Raw genomic sequence first — 21,271 nt, 5'->3', positions numbered from 1 at the left:
CCAGGAAAAATAATGCTGTGGTAAGCGTTTACTAAACAGCTCTTGGAGATGTACAAGTCAACTGAAGACAGCCTCCTCTTCTCAAGAGAGACAGACGAGCAGCATGGGGTGTGAGGTGAGTAACTGCCCTTCTTAAAAAAAAAAAAGTGGAGAAGCACAGGATAGTCTGAGTGTATCAAGTAGTCTTTGAGTGAATCAAGTAAATCTAAAACAGAAAACCTTGTTAGAGATAGCACATTTTAAGAGACAGCACATTTTAAGAGACTGTCTCAGAAAACAGCCTCCTTATCTCTGTAGTTTAAACTACAGAGCCCATGAGGATTTGTGCACAAACAAAAACCAATGATAGAAGTGAGGCCTGCTCTCAGCACACCTGTAAAAATCAGCCATACAAACACACACCCATTCTTTCACTACAATGTTGGCCAGCTGATACCGCCGCTCCAGTTTCACTCAAAACAACCCACAATGCACTCAAACAGCCTGTGAGAAATTTTTTTTTTCTTTAAGTGTAAGATGACAGGCTAATCAAGAACAGCATCAAAAAGGCATCAAGTTCTCAGAGCAAATACAGAATGAAACAAAGCTGTGAGACAAACTGAATCAAGAACAGCAGTTACCATGTTTTCCATAATATTCTCCATCCTCAGGCATGTTGAATGTCTTCTTTCTGGGAAAAAAGTTGAAACGAACGGATAACCTTTATACTCCTTCTCCCTCCCACAAGTATAAACAATCGAGAGCGGGAGAAGACAGGTATTATAGAGGAAGAAACCTGTTCAACCTGTCTGTGGGGGGAAAAAAACAGAACTCAGGCAGCAACGCTCCACCTCAGACTTCTCCCTGTTTCTGCTGAAACAGCTTCACGTTCCAATATGTAGTCCAGCTGTTCACCTCCAACAGACTTCAAGTTTGTTATTCTCCCACCTCCAACTTTTTGCTCCTCAATTCCTCTGCCCTTGGTATTAGACGCACATCCAAACAGGCAAATAACTCATCGACAAGGCAGCAAGGAGAAGGGTTGGAAGAAAGAAGAGGCGGGGATAAAGAGGGTGGGACTACTGTGATTGTGAGGCAAACATAGGTTGCCTGCACATTATCTGATGCATGTGTTTGCAATAAATAATCAGTGGGTTGTTGAGTTCTGCAGAAGCTGCTTCTAAATGAGGAAAGATGAGATGCAGGTGAGCACTTTTTTTATGATTATTGGAGGCAGCAACACCTGCAGTGACATGCACACCTTCAATATAAAATGATTAATTTCTAATTAAAGCGCTTTCAGCTAAGTTACAGATATTTTTGTTGCTGCAGCTGCCATGCAGTTGAATTTGGTGGTGGTTCTTTCTGTACAACACTTAGTTCATTATTACTACAAAGAGGCCACAGAAAGACAAACAGACAGAATGATTCTGGACTGAAGGAAGTTTGTAGCCACACTGTTTTCTTTCATGCACAGGAATCCCCATAATTTTGGCTTTCCCAAACTCAATTTTTTTTTAATTTCCAGAAATTATTTATATAATGCCACATGTGCCACACAACAGAACACATCATAAGAGAACCTTTCACTTCCCTCTATTGTTTTCGAGAAGTTGATACGGTGATAATGAAACTGTCATGCTTATCATTCACATTTCTTCTGTGCACTTGGACCAATAAACATTAAGTTCCTTCTAAGTGCAGCAAGCTAAAGAAATGATTGCGACTCAAAAATTGTTCTTCTGGCATCACAAACCAGATAAAACTAATTATTTATTTTGATTAATTTGCTGCTTTTTGCTATGTTTCTTCCTCCCCTTAAAAATAAAAAAAGGTGGTGGGGGGAGCACAAAACATTTGCTTGTTCTACTGCTCCTCTGAGGTTCTTGGGCCAATTTGCAAAACTTAGGTTGACCCAAGAATTGCCCTTTACGGGTTTGTTTCAGCCATGTATCCCGCCCCTTGTTATGTCCATATAACTCAATTTTAGTTTCATCAGTCCACAGCACCTTATTCCAAAATGAAGCTGGCTTGTCCAAGTGTGCTTTAGCATACCTCAAGCGACTTTATTTGTGGCATGTACGCAGAAAAGGCTTCCTCTGCATTACAGCATCATACAGCATCTTCTTGTACAAAGTGTGCTGTATAGTTGAATGATGCACAGAGAGACTATCTGCAGCAAGATCATGTTGTAGGTCTTTGGAGCAGGTATGTGGGTTGACTATGACTGTTCTCACCATCCTTCGCTTCAAGCTTATCTGAGATTTTTCTTGGCCTGCCACTTCAGGCCTTAACTAGTACTGTGCCTGTGGTCTTCCATTTCCTCACTATGGTTCTCACAGTGGAAACTGACAGCTGAAATCTCTGAGATAGCCGTTTGTGTTCCCCTAAACCATGATGTTAAACAATCTTTGTTTTCAGGTCATCTGAGAATTGTTTAGAGGCTCCCATGTTGCCACTCATTGCAACCCCAATTCCAATGAAGTTGGTATGTTGTGTGAAATGTAAATTAAAAACAGAATGCAATGATTTGCAAATCCTCTTCAACGTATATTCAATTGAATACACCACAAAGACAAGATATTTCATATTCAAACGGATAGAATTTTTTGTTTTTGTGCAAATATTTGCTCATTTTGAAATGGATGCCTGCGACACATTTTTAAAAAGCTGGGACAGGAGTAACAAAAGACTGGGAAAGTTGATAAATGCTCAAAGAACACCTGTTTGGAACATTCCATGAGTGAAAAAGTTCATTGGAAACAGGTGAGTGTCATGATTGGGTATAAAAGGAGCATCCCCAAAAAGCTCAGCCGTTCACAAGCAAAGATGGGGTGAGGATCACCACTTTGTGAACAACTGCGTGGAAAAAATAGTCCAACAGTTTAAGAACAAAGTTTCTCCATGTTCAATTCCAAGGAATTTAGGGATTCCATCATCCACAGTCCATAATATAATCAGATGATTCAGAGAATCTGGAGAATTTTCTACACGTAAGCGGCAAGGCCGAAAACCAACACTGAATGCCTGTGACCTTCAATCCCTCAGGAGGCACTGCATTAAAAACCGACATTGTGTAAAGGATCTTACCGCGTCGGCTCAAGAACACTTCAGAAAATCATTGTCAGTTAACACAGTTCATCACTACATCTACAAGTGCAAGTTAAAACTCTCCCATGCAAAGCAAAAGCAATACATAAACAACAACCAGAAACGCTGCCCCCTTCTCTGGAACCAAACTCATTTGAAATGGACAGACGCAAAGTGGAAAAGTGTGCTGTGGTCTGATGAGTCCACATTTCAAATTGTTTTTGGAAATCATGGACGTCGTGTTAGTGCCCATGGCATGGGCAACTTACACATCTGTGATGGCACCATCAATGCTGAAAGGTCCATCCATGTTTTGGAGCAACACATGCTGCCATCCAAGCAACGTCTTTTTCAGGGGTGCCCCTGCTTATTTCAGCAAGACAATGCTGAGCCACATTCTGCACGTGTTACAACAGCATGGCTTCATAGTAAAAGAGTGCAGGTACTAGACTGGCCTGCCTGTAGTCCAGACCTGTCGCCCATTGAAAATGTGTGGCGCATTATGAAGCACAAAATACGACAACGGAGACCCCGGACTGTTGAACAACTAAAATGGTAAACATACCACTGTCCCAGCTTTTCTGAAATGTGTTGCAGGCAACCATATCAAAATGAGCAAATATTTGCACAAAAACAATAAAGTTTATCAGTTTGAACATTAAATATCTTGTCTTGTGGTGTATTCAACTGAATATAGGTTGAAGAGGATTTGCAAATCATTGTATTCTGTTTTTATTTACATTTTACACAACGTTGCAACTTCATTGGAATTGGGGTTGTAAATGGCCACCTTAAATACCCTTTATCATGACTGGATTCACCTGTGTAAGGAGGTCAAGGGTCAATGAGCTTACCAAACCAATTCTGTGTTACAATAATTAGTGCTAAATGTATTCAAATCAATAAAATGACAAGGGTGCCCAAATTTATGCAACTGCCTAATTTTGTTTAAATAATTATTGCACACTTTCTGTAAATACTAGAAACTTCATTTCACTTCTCAAATTTCAGTGTGTTTGTCTGATATATGATATATTTAACTGAAATGTCTGATCCAGACAACCAATGATTTATAAAGGCAAATCATGAAAATTATCATGGGTGCCCAAACTTTTGCATATAACTGTATGTGCATATGCGCATTCAAATATGATTATTATTACTATTATTATTATTTTCTTTTTGTTTCTTGATCATGAAACTAGAGCTTCTTAACAAGCCCCCTGTTGTCCCCCTGTGTTTCTCAATAAATGTGTATGTAAAGTTGGGACTGTCAGCCTCAGTGCACCTCACTGTTTTAACGTCATGTGTGTATGCAGCTCTGTCCTCACTCACACACACACGCTCCCACTAACTCTTTTACCGTTCATGTGACAGGGTAAATAAACTCTCTGCGTGTCTCTACGTCATTCCCAGCCATCTGTAGCTCACACTCGGTGTGATTTCTTTTCTGTGTTCATATTGACTGATGGGACAGCGTGAGGAATCCCTGCTCAAACCTATTTACATGTATTTGCATATTTAAATAAGGGTGTGGCCAGGGGTGTGGGCATACGCGATGTTTCAGTAGGAAATCCACGCAGGTCTTTGTGCCTGAGGCCCCAGGTCCTTTGGCCAATTTCCACCACATGAATAACAAACTTGCCATATATGTGTAGTTGACTTTTGAAATATTCCAGGGAAGGTCAAATTTGCCAACATAGGGTCAGGGTCAATCGGGTGAAATAGGTCAAAGTTTACATTATTTTTCAATTCAATGTTCACCAAAGGCAGCACTGTAGTTTAGTGGTTAGCACTGTTGCTTCACAGCAAGAAGGTCTTGGGATCACTTCCCACCTGTTCCTTTCTGCATGGAGTTTCCATGTTCTCACCACCCATATGGAAAAGAAATAGAAAAAAACTTACAAGAAGTTACATCAATTCCAGTAATAAACTTTATGTTTGACATGTGTTGTGCTTCTAAGTCTCAGTTTGATATTACACATATCTACTAAGGATTCTGTATGTGGAATTACTGTCATATTATCAGGCTGGATGGTCTGGACACAAATGCACGACTCAAACAAACAGCTCTGGTTTTTAGTAGGGCTGTCACAATTATTACAATATTCGTCAATCGCGATTATTTTTCATATTCGCGATTATTTTTCATATTCGCGATTACCGTGAATTATTTATTTTATCCACAAAGCATAAAACGACTCAGAATCTGACATCATTGTGCTGCAGCCTCGCGCTCGTCTTAAGACTGGACAATAACATGGAGGCTGAAGAGCGATCCGTCCTGCCGTTTGGATAAGATGGCCGATTAAAACAGTGGCCGTCTTCTTCAAAAGCCATCTAAAATGCGGAGCTGTCGGTGTGTGTGTCTGTGTGTGCGCGCGCACGCACGGAGTCAACAGGCTGTAGACTGCAAGGGAGGGGGTCCGTGAGGGAGATTCCTGAATGCAGGCGCGACACGTTACAGTCTGAGAACCATCAGTGCGCATCGAGCGCGGAACAGAGAGAGGATTTTAACCCGAGTGAACAAGTTAAAAAAAAACCCAAAAGGTGAAGCTGCTTTTACTTCTCTCTGAACTTTCTCTAAAGGTGTGATTCTGCTGTTACCGTCCTGTTCGCACCATGTGCGCGTCGTATGCTGAATTTATGAGATCATGAGATGAAATAAACGGTCAAATAGCTTTAAAAACATATTTAAAAAATGAGAATATATGAATGAACTGAGCCACAAAAAAAAACAAAAAACCCTGACATGGAGAAGCTGTGGTGATGTTCAGACGCACAGATCACAAAAAGCAGGTGAGAACTCTGAACTTTAACAGCTGTTATTTTCCAAAGGTATTTATTTGTTCAATCTTGAGCTTAATGCAGTGTTTAAGCACAAAACGTGACTGATGAGGAGAAACAATTTCAGAAATGCAACAGAAACAACCACAAATCAGAAAAAGTTGGGACTGTATGTAAAATGAAAATTAAAAATGTTGCACCATTCCCAGTTTCTCCACTCACAGAAGCCAAACATTCTTCCAGAGTTGTGTAATTATACTACAATAGTAGAATATAAAGAAGGGGGAAAAAAGAAATAGACAATATATTCGTCAATCGCAATTATTTGTCTGACAATTAATCGTCTCCAGAAATTCCTAATCGTGACAGCCCTAGTTTTTACTGTAGAAGATAGCGGAGGTAAAATCAGAAACAGGTGTGCATGGAAAGCACCAGAACAAGGTGTGGCCAGAGAGAGAGAGAGAAACACCCACCACCAAGACAGACAGACCCAAGAAGAAAAAAAAAAAAAAAAACAGCAATAGAAGAAGCCAACAAAACCCAATGAAATGCAAAAATAACTAACAGCACAAAAGAACAAAATAACACAGAACACCTAGCAAAACTCAAACCATGACAGTACTCCTTCCCCTACGGCCAGCCCTGGACGGCCCAGGCACAGCAGGACGAGAGTCATGAAACTCACGGATCAGAGCAGGATCAAGGATGAAGCGGGAGGGAACCCACGACCGCTCCTCGGGGCCATAACACCCCCCGTCGACCAAATATTGAACCCCACAACCACGGTGGCGAGAGTCCAGGAGCCGCTGCACAGCAAAAGCAGGGCCCCCATCCACACACCGGGCGGAATGAGGGGGAACGGCCGGAGGGCACAATGGGCTGGAACAAGCAGGCTTGACGTGGCTAACATGAAAGGTAGGGTGGATGTGCATAGTCCTAGGGAGGCGGATGCGAACAGAAACTGGATTAATAACCTTGGAAACTAAGAATGGACCAACGAACCTGGGAGCCAGTTTTCTGGGCAGTCCTTTAAGAGGAAGATGACGTGTTGAGAGCCAAACTTTCTGTCCAGGTTCGTATGCAGGTGCGAAGGATCTCTTACAATCGGCTGCCGCCTTATAGGCCGCTGAGGACCGTAGGAGGGCCCTACAGGCCCGCTCCCAGGTTCGTCGTCAGCGGAGAATGAGTCCTAAGGCAGAGGGAACAGAAGAATCAAGTGCTGTGGACGGAAACAGAGCAGGCTGATGACCGTAAACTACATGAAATGGAGAAAAACCAGAGGATGCAGAAGGAAGACTATTGTGTGCCAGTTCTATCCAAGACAGTTGAGCAGACCATGAGGCAGGATGCTGGGAGGCGAGAATCCGGAGTCCCTTTTCCAACTCTTGACTGAAACGCTCTGTCTGCCCGTTGGCCTGGGGGTGATAACCCGAGGTTAAGCTGGCAGTGACCCCAAGGAGACGGCAGAATTCCCTCCACAAATTAGACACAAACGGTCCTCTATCAGACACAATATCCTCAGGAAATCCATGCATTTGTGAGCATTATTTCAGCAGTTTCCTTAGCTGAGGGACGTTTAGGCAGAGGGATGAAGCGAGCCATCTTGGATAGTCTATCCACCATGGTTAAAACAACAGTATTACCTCTAGAAGGCGGCAGACCGGTTACAAAATCCAACGTGATTTACGACCAGGGACAAGTAGGGACAGGCAGTGGCATTAAAGAGCCCGCAGGCGGGCGGTTAGAGGACTTGTTAATAGCACACATTGAGCAAGCATTAACATACTCTGTAATATCTTTCAACATCCCGGGCTACCAAAACCCCTGTTGAATATCAAACTCTGTCTTCTTGATTCCCGGATGACAAGAGAACCGACTGTCATGTCCCCACCTGATCATGTCCCCTCTGAGCACGACCGGGACGAAAAACCTACCCTGGGGACAACCTGGAGGAACCGGAGTATTGCTTAAGGTAGACTGGACCCTAGATTCTATGTCCCACATTAATGCTGACACAAAGCAAAATGCTGGTAAGATAGTCCCTGGATCGGCCAGCATATCGACCGGGTCGCCCTGCCGTGATAACGCATCAGGGTTGCCATTCTTGGAGCCAGGTCGGTAAGAGATTACAAAGTCAAAACAGCTGAAGAAAATGGCCCACCTGGCCTGACGCATTAAGCTGCTTAACGGTTCTAAGGTAAGCTAAGTTCTTATGATCGGTAAAGACCAAAAAGGGAATCTGTGTCCCCTCCAACCAGTGGCGCCACTCCTCCAAGGCCACTTTAATTGCCAACAGCTCACAGTCGCCGATGCAATAGTTTCGTTTGGCCGCAGTCAACTTCTTTGACAAAAAGGCGCACGGGTGCAACCTACTGTCTGAGGCTTTAACCTGCGACAGGACAGCTCCAACACCAGTATCTGAAGCATTTACCTCAACCATGAACTGTCGAGCAGGGTCAGGGAGGAGTAGCATGGGGGCCATGGTGAAGCGATGTTTTAGGACCCTAAAAGCCTTGTCGCACTCCGGTGTCCATGCGAACGGCCGGAGGGATGACGTGACCTCATGAAGCGGAGCTGTGACTGTGCTGAAATTACAGATGAACTTTCGGTAGAAACTGGCGAAACCCAGGAACCTTTAGACTTCCTTATGGGTGGTAGGAACAGGCTAATCCAGCATGGCCGCAACCTTCTCAGGGTCCATCTTAATCTCTCCCTCTACAATAACGAATCGGAGGGATGATACAGTGGGTTTGTGGAACTCACATTTTTCAGCTTTAACAAATAGATTGTTTTGCAGCAAAGTTTGCAGAACGGTGTGGACGTGGCGCATGTGGGTTTTCAGATCGGTGGAAAAAAAATCAGAATATCTAGATAAACGAAAACAAACTTAAGATACTCGCGCAGCACGTCATTAACCAGGTTTTGGAAGACCGCTGGGGCATTAGTGAGACCAAAAAGCATGACTAGGTATTCGTAGTGTCCTGAGGGCATATTAAAAGTGGTTTTCCATTCATCGCCTTGCTTAATATGAACCAAATGATATGCGTTGCGTAGGTCGAGTTTTGTGAATATTTTAGCTCCTTCTAAAAGCTCAAAAGCAGACGAGATGAGTGGCAGCGGATATCGGTTCTTTACCGTAATGTCATTGAGCCCCGGTAATCAATACATGGGCAAAGGAATTTATCCTTCTTTTCTACAAAAAAGAACCCCGCTCCTGCAGGTGATGATGATGGTCTAATCAAACCAGCCGCAAGAGATTCTCGAATGTACTCATTCATGGCGTTACGTTCAGGAGGCGACAGAGAATAGAGCTTCCCTCGGAGTGGGCTAGCCCCAGGGAGGCGTTCTATCGCACAATCATATTCCCGGTGAGGTGGTAATGATTTAGCTTTGCTTTTACTAAACACTGGTGCCAAGTCATGATAGCACCCCCACCAGGCCTGGGTTGGAAGTGGACTGAGCACATACAGGTTTTAACAGACATGAATTGTTACAAGCAGTCCCCCAGGAAATAATCTCTCCCCTTAGCCCAATCGAAATTGGGACCATGTTTTTGTAACCAGGGATGCCCCAAAATAGCCAGGTGAGTCATCTTATCAAAGACGTGAAAACTGACTGATTCAGAGTGGTTTTCAGAAATTATCATCTGAACTGACTGAGTGCAAATGGGTAATGCACCCCACTTTCTGACCATCCATGGCGCGCACCACCAGAGGGCGTGAGAGCTCATGCAGTTTAAGATGTACAGACTTGACCAGAGAAGATAAAATCAAGTTTGCATCAGAACCAGAATCCACAAATGCAGGCACAGGTACTGATGAATGGTCAGAAATTAATTTAGCCAAAATCACATTTTGTGCTGAGGAAGGAGAAACTGTGTTTTCACTCACCCGAATCTCGGCTTGTGCCCGCATGGTGGTACCCCTGGCTTGACAACAGGTTATCATGTGACCAGAATGCCCACAGTAAAAACAAAGTCCGCTTTCATGGTGTCACCGCCTCTCAGCGGAGGAGAGACGAGTGCGACTCAATTGTACTGGCTTCTCTGTGCTGCGGTGTGGAGATTCTGAGCAGACACAGCTGTAGAAGGACAAGTGGGTGGGAGGTCTTGCGGCTCGTCGAGCAGAAAGCCGGATGGCACAGCGAGGAAGGTCCTGTAGACTTCGGTCAGTCCGTATGGCGAGTGCGATGAGCTGGTCAAGGTCCCCAGGCAATTCTACGGCCAGCAACTGGTCCTGCATGTTTTCAGCAAGGCCCTGAAGAAAAACATCATAGAGTGCCGCGGGATTCCAATCGCTCTTGGCTGCAAGGATGCGGAAGTCCACGGCATAGTCGGTGACTCAGCGTCCACCCTGCCTCAGCCTCATGAGGGCACGGGTTGCTTCTCGCCCCAGAGAGGTGTGCTGGAAAACTGATCGCAGTGCAGCTGTAAAAGCCAGAAGAGAGGCACAGTTGCAGATCGGCGACCCCACTCCGCTGTTGCCCACGCCAAAGCACTACCGGTCAGGTGACTGATCATGTAAGCTATCTTCGCCCCTGTCAGACGGGAACTTACATGACATGAGCTCAAAGATCAATTCACACTGAGTAATGAAAGGTGTGACGTCACCGAACTTGCCTGAAAAGCATTCAGGAGGTGACAGCAGATTGCAGTGTTCAGGTACGGAGGCCAATGCAGTCATTGATGGTCCTGAAGGAGGCACACTCGTGCTGCCGGTGGCTGGAACAGTAGAAGCCTGATGATCAAACAGACAGTAATTGAGCCATCTGGGTGCTCACCGACTCTATGAAAGAGTTCTGGCATTTAGCGAGGTCGCTAAACCGGGAAGAGAGTGCGGTGAAGCGATCCTGATGCTGTGCGAGCTGCTTACTGTGGTGTTGTACCGCCAGCTGAAACAGGTTAGAACCGGCTGTGTCCATCGTTGGCCAGTTTGTACTATCAGGGTGGATGGTCTGGAACTGCAGGACACAAATGCACGACTCAAACAAACAGCTCTGGTTTTCAGATGGTTTTACTGTAGAAGATAGCGGAGGTCGGTACACGAGTAGGCAGTCCAGGAAAAGCAGCAGTACAAAAAACATCAGGCAATCAGGCGTTGTCAGGTACACACAATGAGGCAGGCAGAACTATGGAAGGCAGGAACAGAACTGGATTGAGGGCACAAGGCACCACAAACTGGTGAGAGACAAACACACCCAGTGAGCTTAAATAACCACAGGTGGTAATCAGCAAATCAGGAACAGGTGTGCATGGAAAGCACCAGAACAAGGTGTGGTCAGAGAGAGAGAGAGAGAGAAACACCCATCACCAAGATCAAAGGGAGGGAGACAAGAGAAACAAAGACAGGCAGACCCAAGCAGAAAAAAAAACCCAGCAAGAGAAGAAGCCAACCAAACCCAATGAAACGCAAAAATAACTAACAGCACAAAATAACACAGAACACCTAGCAAGACTCAAACCATGACACATATATTGTTCTTTTAAGTTCCCAATTTATATAAGTTACATGTTGTACAAATTTACTAAGGATCTTATATCTGGTTTGACTGCCACATGCATTACTTACAAGTTCCAGATAAAACAGATACAAATTTTATAAAATTTATGTATATCTTTTCCATATGGGCATGTTCACAGGGGTTCCCTCCAGTTGCTCCGGCTTCCTCTCACTTCTGAAGACATGCAGGTTAGGTGGACTGTAAACTTTAAATTGACTGTGAATGTTTTTGTTTGTCTCTATGTGGCTCTGCTATAGACTGGCATTCTCTCCAGGGTGTACCCTGCCTCTTGCCTAATGACTGCTGGTATAGGCTCCAGCTCCCCATATTCTTCAGTGACAAAGTCAGTCATCTGACCTCAGCCCAACAAAGCTCTTACTTTGTTGGGCTGAGGTCAAATACCCAGAAAAGGTGCAAATACCCAGAAACCAGAAGCAACTGAGGGAAGCAGTAGTCACAGCCTGGCAAAGCATCTTCAAAGACGGAAACACATTTGGTGATGTCCATGAGTTCCAGATTTCAGGCAGTTACTGATGGCTAAAGGACTTTCTTCAAAGAAGTAAAAATAAGCCTTGTATTTGGAAATGTTCATTCACATTTTGATTGTCATTTCAACTCAAGTGTGATGGTGAACAGAAACAAAATAAATAAATAAATAAATAAAATTATACATACATATATACACAGAGTTGTGCTCAAAAGTTTACATACTGGCAGAATTTTTGTGGGTTTTTTTTGGCCATTTTTCAGAGAATATGAATGATAATACAAAAACTTTTTTTTCCACTCATGGTTAGTGGTTGGGTGAAGCATTTATTTTCATTTTTTGTGTTTTCTCTTTCTACATCATAATGACAACAAAAACAACTCAAATGACCCTGATCAAAATTTTACATACCCCTGTTCTTAATATCGTGTACTGCCCAATGACAGCTTGAAGTCTTTTCTGGTAACTGTGGACGAGGCTCTGTGATGGCAAAGCTACCACTGAATGAAGGATAACAGCTACCCAGGACAATCCCTGTTTGCTCCTGTGCCATTGGGGAGCGGTATCGTTAATACAATAAGCACCATATGCATAAAACAATCAACAAATCAATGTTAATATTTTCTTAATTATATTCACAATGTCTCTGACAGGGTTTGTCAGCTGTGAAATAAAAACAAGAAGTGATTTTGTGTGTGTGTGTCAGAATTGAGGTTTACCAGTGAGACACAAGGGAATAAATGTGTAAATGTCTTTAACTTCCCCGTTTTAATTAAAGTATGTCTTCATGGACTTCCGGTTATGGCGGCTAGCTGAGAAGACGTGCATAATCTGCTCTGCCCCTTTAACCAAATCCTCACATTAAGCAACTTTGCAAAAGTGTAACTCATTTTTTAAGCAGCGGAATCGTAAAGGGAGATCCCAATGTCCCTCAAGAAGAGTACTCGGGGTCGAACGCAATCAGATTAGTCAACTTTTGCCACCGTGATGGCCAAACCCAAGGCTAACAAAAAAGCAATGGAAACAGAGGCTGGCGAGGGTACCGCTAGCATAGCTCAATCAGCTAGCACCGCTACAACAGAAAACCGGCAAGTTCTTGAGGAATCAGAAGCTACTTTAGGAGGAATAATGGCTGCTGTTACGGACATGAAATCAGATTTATTGATAATGAAAACTGATTTCGCTGCAAAACTTGAAGACCTTCTGACTGCAACAGAGAATATGAAGAAAGATGCAGCCGAATGCACTACGCGCGTCACACAGGCGGAATCAAGAATATCCTCTACAGAAGAGCAGTAAACGTACTTCAGAACAAAGTAACATGTCTGGAAGAGAAGAATAAATCCTCGGAGGAGAGAGTGTTGGGCTTACAGGCAAGATCCAGGCGCTCAAACTTGAGATTAGTGAACTTGCCAGAGCAAGCAGAGGGAAGCGATGCCTGTGGTTTCCTGGAAAGCTGGCTTCCAGAGGTGCTCGACCTCGCACCACTCCAGGTGAAACTTACAGTGGAGTGGGCACACAGACTGGGACCAAGAAGAGCGCGCACAGCTGCTGACTCCACACCCCGAGCCCTTATAATGAAATTCCTGAATTATAGGGACAAAGAAACTGTGATGTGCACGGCCAGGGTGAAGAGACAAATCCTCTACAAAGACGTGCCACCTGAGACGTACAAGATGATAAAGAGATTTGACGAGGCACGGAGACAACTCCGTCAACTGGGGCTCCGGTACGGTATCATTCACCCTGCTCGCCTCATCGTGACCTACAATGCCCACGCACACATCTTTACCAGCACAGAAGACGCTGAAGTCTTCATACGGAGGATTAAGTCAAACAATCAGGAGAACTGATGGGTGGAAGTAAAATGTAAAAGGTACTGGCTAATGAAGGTGTTCTTTCTGATAAACACAAGGCTTGTGGTTTTTTTTTTTTTTTTCTTGGAATAATTAAAATGAACCAGGCTTTAGTTATTAAGTATTCAGTAAATATTCACCTGATGCAGGATATAGAGCTGTGAATTTTTGTTGCTTGAAAGAAAGATACTAGTGGCAGAGCAGCTACAGTTTTTATTTTCATTTTAGCACCTTAGTATAGTTATACTGCTCCTCACGTAGTGAGGAACAAATTTTTGCCTTCTGGAAGTGGAACAATTAAAGGGGAAATGCCTGAACTTACGGACAGGGGGGTATATATTTTATATTTTTATTTTTTTGGTTGTTCTTTGTACATGTTCACCTGGTTTGCCTTGACAATACTAGAAAGGGGGATTTTATCTTTCAGCTATCATTTAATGAATAACTGGAATTAAAAATTAAAATTACATCTTGGAATTGTAGAGGGCTGCAGAGATTAAAAAAGGTCAAACAAGTTATGAATAGGATAAAAATACTTCAATCAACCATAATATTTCACCAAGAAACACATTTAAAATCAGAAGACGAGCTGAAGGTAAGGAGGAGGTGGAAGGGAAATATTAAATATTACTAAAATACTAAATCAAATCAATTTTATTTATATAGCGCCAAATCACAACAAACAGTTGCCCCAAGGCGCTTTATATTGTAAGGCAAGGCCATACAATAATTACGGAAAAACCCCAACGGTCAAAACGACCCCCTGTGAGCAAGCACTTGGCGACAGTGGGAAGGAAAAACTCCCTTTTAACAGGAAGAAACCTCCAGCAGAACCAGGCTCAGGGAGGGGCAGTCTTCTGCTGGGACTGGTTGGGGCTGAGGGAGAGAACTAGGAAAAAGACATGCTGTGGAGGAGAGCAGAGATCAATCACTAATTATTAAATGCAGAGTGGTGCATACAGAGCAAAAAGAGAAAGAAACACTCAGTGCATCAGTGCAGCATATATCAACACAGTGCAGAGTAGCTACCTAAACTCTGTAAGGGAGATAGAGTATCTCGTCAATAGTTTTACATCCTCATTGAAGACAACTTTGGATGCTGTAGCTCCTCTGAAAAAGAGAGCTTTAAATCAGAAGTGTCTGACTCCGTGGTATAACTCACAAACTCGTAGCTTAAAGCAGATAACCCGTAAGTTGGAGAGGAAATGGCGTCTCACTCATTTAGAAGATCTTCACTTAGCCTGGAAAAAGAGTCTGTTGCTCTATAAAAAAGCCCTCCGTAAAGCTAGGACATCTTTCTACTCATCACTAATTGAAGAAAATAAGAACAACCCCAGGTTTCTTTTCAGCACTGTAGCCAGGCTGACAAAGACTCAGAGCTCTATTGAGCTGAATATTCCATTAACTTTAACTAGTAATGACTTCATGACTTTCTTTGCTAACAAAATTTTAACTATTAGAGAAAAAATTACTCATAACCATCCCAAAGACGTATCGTTATCTTTGGCTGCTCTCAGTGATGCCGGTATTTGGTTAGACTCTTTCTCTCCGATTGTTCTGTCTGAGTTATTTTCATTAGTTACTTCATCCAAACCATCAACATGTTTATTAGACCCCATTCCTACCAGGCTGCTCAAGGAAGCCCTACCATTATTTAATGCTTTGATCTTAAATATGATCAATCTATCTTTGTTAGTTGGCTATGTACCACAGGCTTTTAAGGTGGCAGTAATTAAACCATTACTTAAAAAGCCATCACTTGACCCAGCTATCTTAGCTAATTATAGGCCAATCTCCAACCTTCCTTTTCTCTCAAAAATTCTTGAAAGGGTTGTTGTAAAACAGCCAACTGATCATCTGCAGAGGAATGGTCTATTTGAAGAGTTTCAGTCAGGTTTTAGAATTCATCATAGTACAGAAACAGCATTAGTGAAGGTTACAAATGATCTTCTTATGGCCTCGGACAGTGGACTCATCTCTGTGCTTGTTCTGTTAGACCTCAGTGCTGCTTTTGATACTGTTGACCATAAAATTTTATTACAGAGATTAGAGCATGCCATAGGTATTAAAGGCACTGCGCTGCGGTGGTTTGAATCATATTTGTCTAATAGATTACAATTTGTTCATGTAAATGGGGAATCTTCTTCACAGACTAAAGTTAATTATGGAGTTCCACAAGGTTCTGTGCTAGGACCAATTTTATTCACTTTATATATGCTTCCCTTAGGCAGTATTATTAGACGGTATTGCTTCAATTTTCATTGTTACGCAGATGATACCCAGCTTTATCTATCCATGAAGCCAGAGGACACACACCAATTAGCTAAACTGCAGGATTGTCTTACAGACATAAAGACATGGATGACCTCTAATTTCCTGCTTTTAAACTCAGATAAAACTGAAGTTATTGTACTTGGCCCCACAAATCTTAGAAACATGGTGTCTAACCAGATCCTTACTCTGGATGGCATTACCCTGACCTCTAGTAATACTGTGAGAAATCTTGGAGTCATTTTTGATCAGGATATGTCATTCAAAGCGCATATTAAACAAATATGTAGGACTGCTTTTTTGCATTTACGCAATATCTCTAAAATCAGAAAGGTCTTGTCTCAGAGTGATGCTGAAAAACTAATTCATGCATTTATTTCCTCTAGGCTGGACTATTGTAATTCATTATTATCAGGTTGTCCTAAAAGTTCCCTAAAAAGCCTTCAGTTAATTCAAAATGCTGCAGCTAGAGTACTGACGGGGACTAGAAGGAGAGAGCATATCTCACCCATATTGGCCTCTCTTCATTGGCTTCCTGTTAATTCTAGAATAGAATTTAAAATTCTTCTTCTTACTTATAAGGTTTTGAATAATCAGGTCCCATCTTATCTTAGGGACCTCGTAGTACCATATCACCCCAATAGAGCGCTTCGCTCTCAGACTGCAGGCTTACTTGTAGTTCCTAGGGTTTGTAAGAGTAGAATGGGAGGCAGAGCCTTCAGCTTTCAGGCTCCTCTCCTGTGGAACCAGCTCCCAATTCAGATCAGGGAGACAGACACCCTCTCTACTTTTAAGATTAGGCTTAAAACTTTCCTTTTTGCTAAAGCTTATAGTTAGGGCTGGATCAGGTGACCCTGAACCATCCCTTAGTTATGCTGCTATAGACGTAGACTGCTGGGGGGTTCCCATGATGCACTGTTTCTTTCTCTTTTTGCTCTGTATGCACCACTCTGCATTTAATCATTAGTGATCGATCTCTGCTCCCCTCGACAGCATGTCTTTTTCCTGGTTCTCTCCCTCAGCCCCAACCAGTCCCAGCAGAAGACTGCCCCTCCCTGAGCCTGGTTCTGCTGGAGGTTTCTTCCTGTTAAAAGGGAGTTTTTCCTTCCCACTGTAGCCAAGTGCTTGCTCACAGGGGGTCGTTTTGACCGTTGGGGTTTTACATAATTATTGTATGGCCTTGCCTTACAATATAAAGCGCCTTGGGGCAACTGTTTGTTGTGATTTGGCGCTATATAAAAAAAAAATTGATTGAATTGATTGATCATGGGAACCCCCCAGCAGTCTAAGTCTACAGCAGCACAACTAAGGGATGGTTCAGGGTCACCTGATCCAGCCCTAACTATAAGCTTTAGCAAAAAGGAACGTTTTAAGCCTAATCTTAAAAGTAGAGAGGGTGTGTGTCTCCCTGATCTGAATTGGGAGCTGGTTCCACAGGAGAGGAGCCTGAAAGCTGAAGGCTCTGCCTCCCATTCTACTCTTACAAACCCTAGGAACTACAAGTAAGCCTGCAGTCTGATATGGTACTATGAGGTCCCTAAGATAAGATGGGACCTGATTATTCAAAACCTTATAAGTAAGAAGAAGAATTTTAAATTCTATTCTAGAATTAACAGGAAGCCAATGAAGAGAGGCCAATATGGGTGAGATATGCTCTCCCCTTCTAGTCCCTGTCAGTACTAGCTGCAGCATTTTGAATTAACTGAAGGCTTTTCAGGGAACTTTTAGGACAACCTGATAATAATGAATTACAATAGTTCAGCCTAGAGGAAATAAATGCATGAATTAGTTTTTCAGCATCACTCTGAGACAAGACCTTTCTAATTTTAGAGATATTGCGCAAATGCAAAAAAGCAGTCCTACATATTTGTTTAATATGCACATTGAATGACATATCCTGATCAAAAGTGACTCCAAGATTTCTCAAAGTATTACTAGAGGTCAGGGTAGTGCCATCCAGAGTAAGGATCTGGTTAGACACCATGTTTCTAAGATTTGTGGGGCCAAGTACAATAACTTCAGTTTTATCTGAGTTTAAAAGCAGGAAATTAGAGGTCATCCATGTCTTTATGTCTGTAAGACAATCCTGCAGTTTAGCTAATTGGTGTGTGTCCTCTGGCTTCATGGATAGATAAAGCTGGGTATCATCTGCGTAACAATGAAAATTTAAGCAATGCTGTCTAATAATACTGCCTAAGGGAAACATGTATAAAGTGAATAAAATTGGTCCTACCACAGAACCTTGTGGAACTCCATAATTAACCTTAGTCTGTGAAGAAGATTCCCCATTTACGTGAACAAATTGTAATCTATTAGATAAATATGATTCAAACCACCGCAGCGCAGTGCCTTTAATACCTATGGCATGCTCTAATCTCTGTAATAAAATTTTATGGTCAACAGTATCAAAAGCAGTACTGAGGTCTAACAGAACAAGCACAGAGATGAGTCCACTGTCTGAGGCCATAAGAAGATCATTTGTAACCTTCACTAATGCTGTTTCTGTACTATGATGGATTCTAAAACCTGACTGAAACTCTTCAAATAGACCATTCCTCTGCAGATGATCAGTTAGCTGTTTTACAACTACCCTTTCAAGAATTTTTGAGAGAAAAGGAAGGTTGGAGATTGGCCTATAATTAGCTAAAATAGCTGGGTCAAGTGATGGCTTTTTAAGTAATGGTTTAATTACTGCCACCTTAAAAGCCTGTGGTACATAGCCAGCTAATAAAGATAGATTGATCATATTTAAGATCAAAGCATTAATTAATGGTAGGGCTTCCCTGAGCAGCCTGGTAGGAATGGGGTCTAATAGACATGTTGATGGTTTGGAGGAAGTAACCAATGAAAATAACTCAGACAGAACAATCGGAGAGAAAGAGTCTAACCAAATACCGGCATCACTGAAAGCAGCCAAAGATAATGATATGTCTTTGGGATGGTTATGAGTAATTTTTTTCTCTAATAGTTAAAATTTTATTAGCAAAGAAAGTCATGAAGTCATTACTAGTTAAAGTTAAAGGAATACTCGGCTCAATAGAGCTCTGACTCTTTGTCAGCCTGGCTACAGTGCTGAAAAGAAACCTGGGGTTCTTATTTTCTTCAATTAGTGATGAGTAGTAAGATGTCCTAGCTTTACGGAGGGCTTTTTTATAGAGCAACAGACTCTTTTTCCAGGCTAAGTGAAGATCTTCTAAATTAGTGAGACGCCATTTCCTCTCCAACTTACGGGTTATCTGCTTTAAGCTGCGAGTTTGTGAGTTATACCACGGAGTCAGGCACTTCTGATTTAAGGCTCTCTTTTTCAGATGAGCTACAGCATCCAAAGTTGTCTTCAATGAGGATGTAAAACTATTGATGAGATACTCTATCTCACTCACAGAGTTTAGGTAGCTACTCTGCACTGTGTTGGTATGTGGCATTAGAGAACATAAAGAAGGAATCATATCCTTAAACCTAGTTACAGCGCTTTCTGAAAGACTTCTAGTGTAATGAAACTTATTCCCCACTGCTGGGTAGTCCATCAGAGTAAATGTAAATGTTATTAAGAAATGATCAGACAGAAGGGAGTTTTCAGGGAATACTGTTAAGTCTTCAATTTCCATACCATAAGACAGAACAAGATCTAAGATATGATTAAAGTGGTGGGTGGACTCATTTACATTTTGAGCAAAGCCAGTTGAGTCTAATAATAGATTAAATGCAGTGTTGAGGCTGTCATTCTCAGCATCTGTGTGGATGTTAAAATCGCCCACTATAATTATCTTATCTGAGCTAAGCACTAAGTCAGACAAAAGGTCTGAAAATTCACAGAGAAACTCACAGTAACGACCAGGTGGACGATAGATAATAACAAATAAAACTGGTTTTTGGGACTTCCAATTTGGATGGACAAGACTAAGAGTCAAGCTTTCAAATGAATTAAAGCTCTGTCTGAGTTTTTGATTAATTAATAAGCTGGAGTGGAAGATTGCTGCTAATCCTCCGCCTTGGCCCGTGCTATGAGCGTTCTGGCAGTTAGTGTGACTCGGGGGTGTTGACTCATTTAAACTAACATTCATCCTGCTGTAACCAGGTTTCTGTAAGGCAGAATAAATCAATATGTTGATCAATTATTATATAATTTACTAACAGGGACTTAGAAGAGAGAGACCTAATGTTTAATAGACCACATTTAACTGTTTTAGTCTGTGGTGCAGTTGAAGGTGCTATATTATTTTTTCTTTTTGAATTTTTATGCTTAAATAGATTTTTACTGGTTATTGGTGCTCTGGGAGCCAATAACCAATAATAAAATTATTAAGGACAAAGCTGGGAGATACATAATCATTCAAGGAACCATTCTCAATTAAAAAAACAATCCTGGTAAATTTGTATGCTCCTAATTCTGATGAGCCAACATTTTTTCAAAATTTATTTTTAATGGTCTCATCCTTGCCTGGGCTATGTATAATGGCTGGGGACTTTAACTGCACCTTGGGGCCCATTTTTGATACGAGTTCAGGAGTAGCTCAATCACATGCAAAAAGTCGAGTGGTGATTAAACAATTTATGAAAGAAATTAATTTAATAGACATATGGAGGGAATGCAACCCTAATACCAAAACATTTTCATGCTACTCCAGCACACATCAGTCTTATTCTCATATAGACTTTTTCCTAGTGTCTGCATTACTGAAATGTAAGATAAAAAATGTCTTTTATGACCCTATTCTTTTATCAGATCATGCTCCGGTTTCTTTGATTTATGAAGAATCAAAACTTATTACTGACACTCCTAAATGGAGATTTAAAACAAAATGGCTGAAGGATCCAGGGTTTGTTGACTTTCTAAATGACCAAATTAATTTCTATTTTGAAACCAATACAACACAAACATCAAAGAGTACCAGATGGGAAGCATTCAAAGCCTTTATCAGAGGCAAATAATTAATATAACTAGTTCCAAAGCCAAGGAAACCTACAAGAAAGTTAAATCATTAGAAGCAAAAATTAAATACTTGGAAGAACAATACTTTCAGTCAGGTTGTCAAAAAACTCACCAGGAAATTATTCTAATGAGAGCACAATACAATGAACTATCAGCCTCAAAAGCAACGTCGAGTTTACTACGACTGAAACAGACCTTTTATGACCAGGGGGAAAAACCTAGCAAGGTATTAGCTTGGTGTATCAAAAAGTTGCAGAATGAAAGACTCATTACAACATTACTTAACAGTAATAATGAAAGCATAGTTGATCCAGTTGAAAAAAACGAAGCATTCAAAACATATTATGAAAAACTTTATAGTTCAAATTCTGA

At 41.9% G+C, this 21,271-nt stretch overlaps 1 protein-coding gene across 4 annotated transcripts in view; it reads right to left on the bottom strand.

Moving 5' to 3' along the window:
• The window catches only part of LOC117528117 (choline transporter-like protein 2), an 82,329-nt gene that overhangs the window by 49,556 nt on the left and 11,502 nt on the right, over positions 1 to 21,271 (bottom strand). For 2 of the 4 annotated variants that reach the window (XM_034190677.1, XM_034190679.1), the window contains exon 1: positions 621 to 1,014. The exons of 1 other annotated variant lie outside the window; for it this stretch is intronic. In XM_034190677.1, the coding sequence (XP_034046568.1) occupies positions 621 to 654 (34 nt within the window). In that variant the 5' untranslated portion in view covers positions 655 to 1,014. Of the gene's footprint in view, positions 1 to 620; positions 1,015 to 21,271 lie in introns of those variants that run through there. One more of the 4 variants, XM_034190678.1, reaches the window with a different exon arrangement.

This window comes from Thalassophryne amazonica, chromosome 16 (genome assembly GCF_902500255.1).
Source record: "Thalassophryne amazonica chromosome 16, fThaAma1.1, whole genome shotgun sequence".
NCBI lineage: Eukaryota > Metazoa > Chordata > Actinopteri > Batrachoidiformes > Batrachoididae > Thalassophryne > Thalassophryne amazonica.
This window is presented reverse-complemented; position numbering and strand designations above follow the sequence as displayed.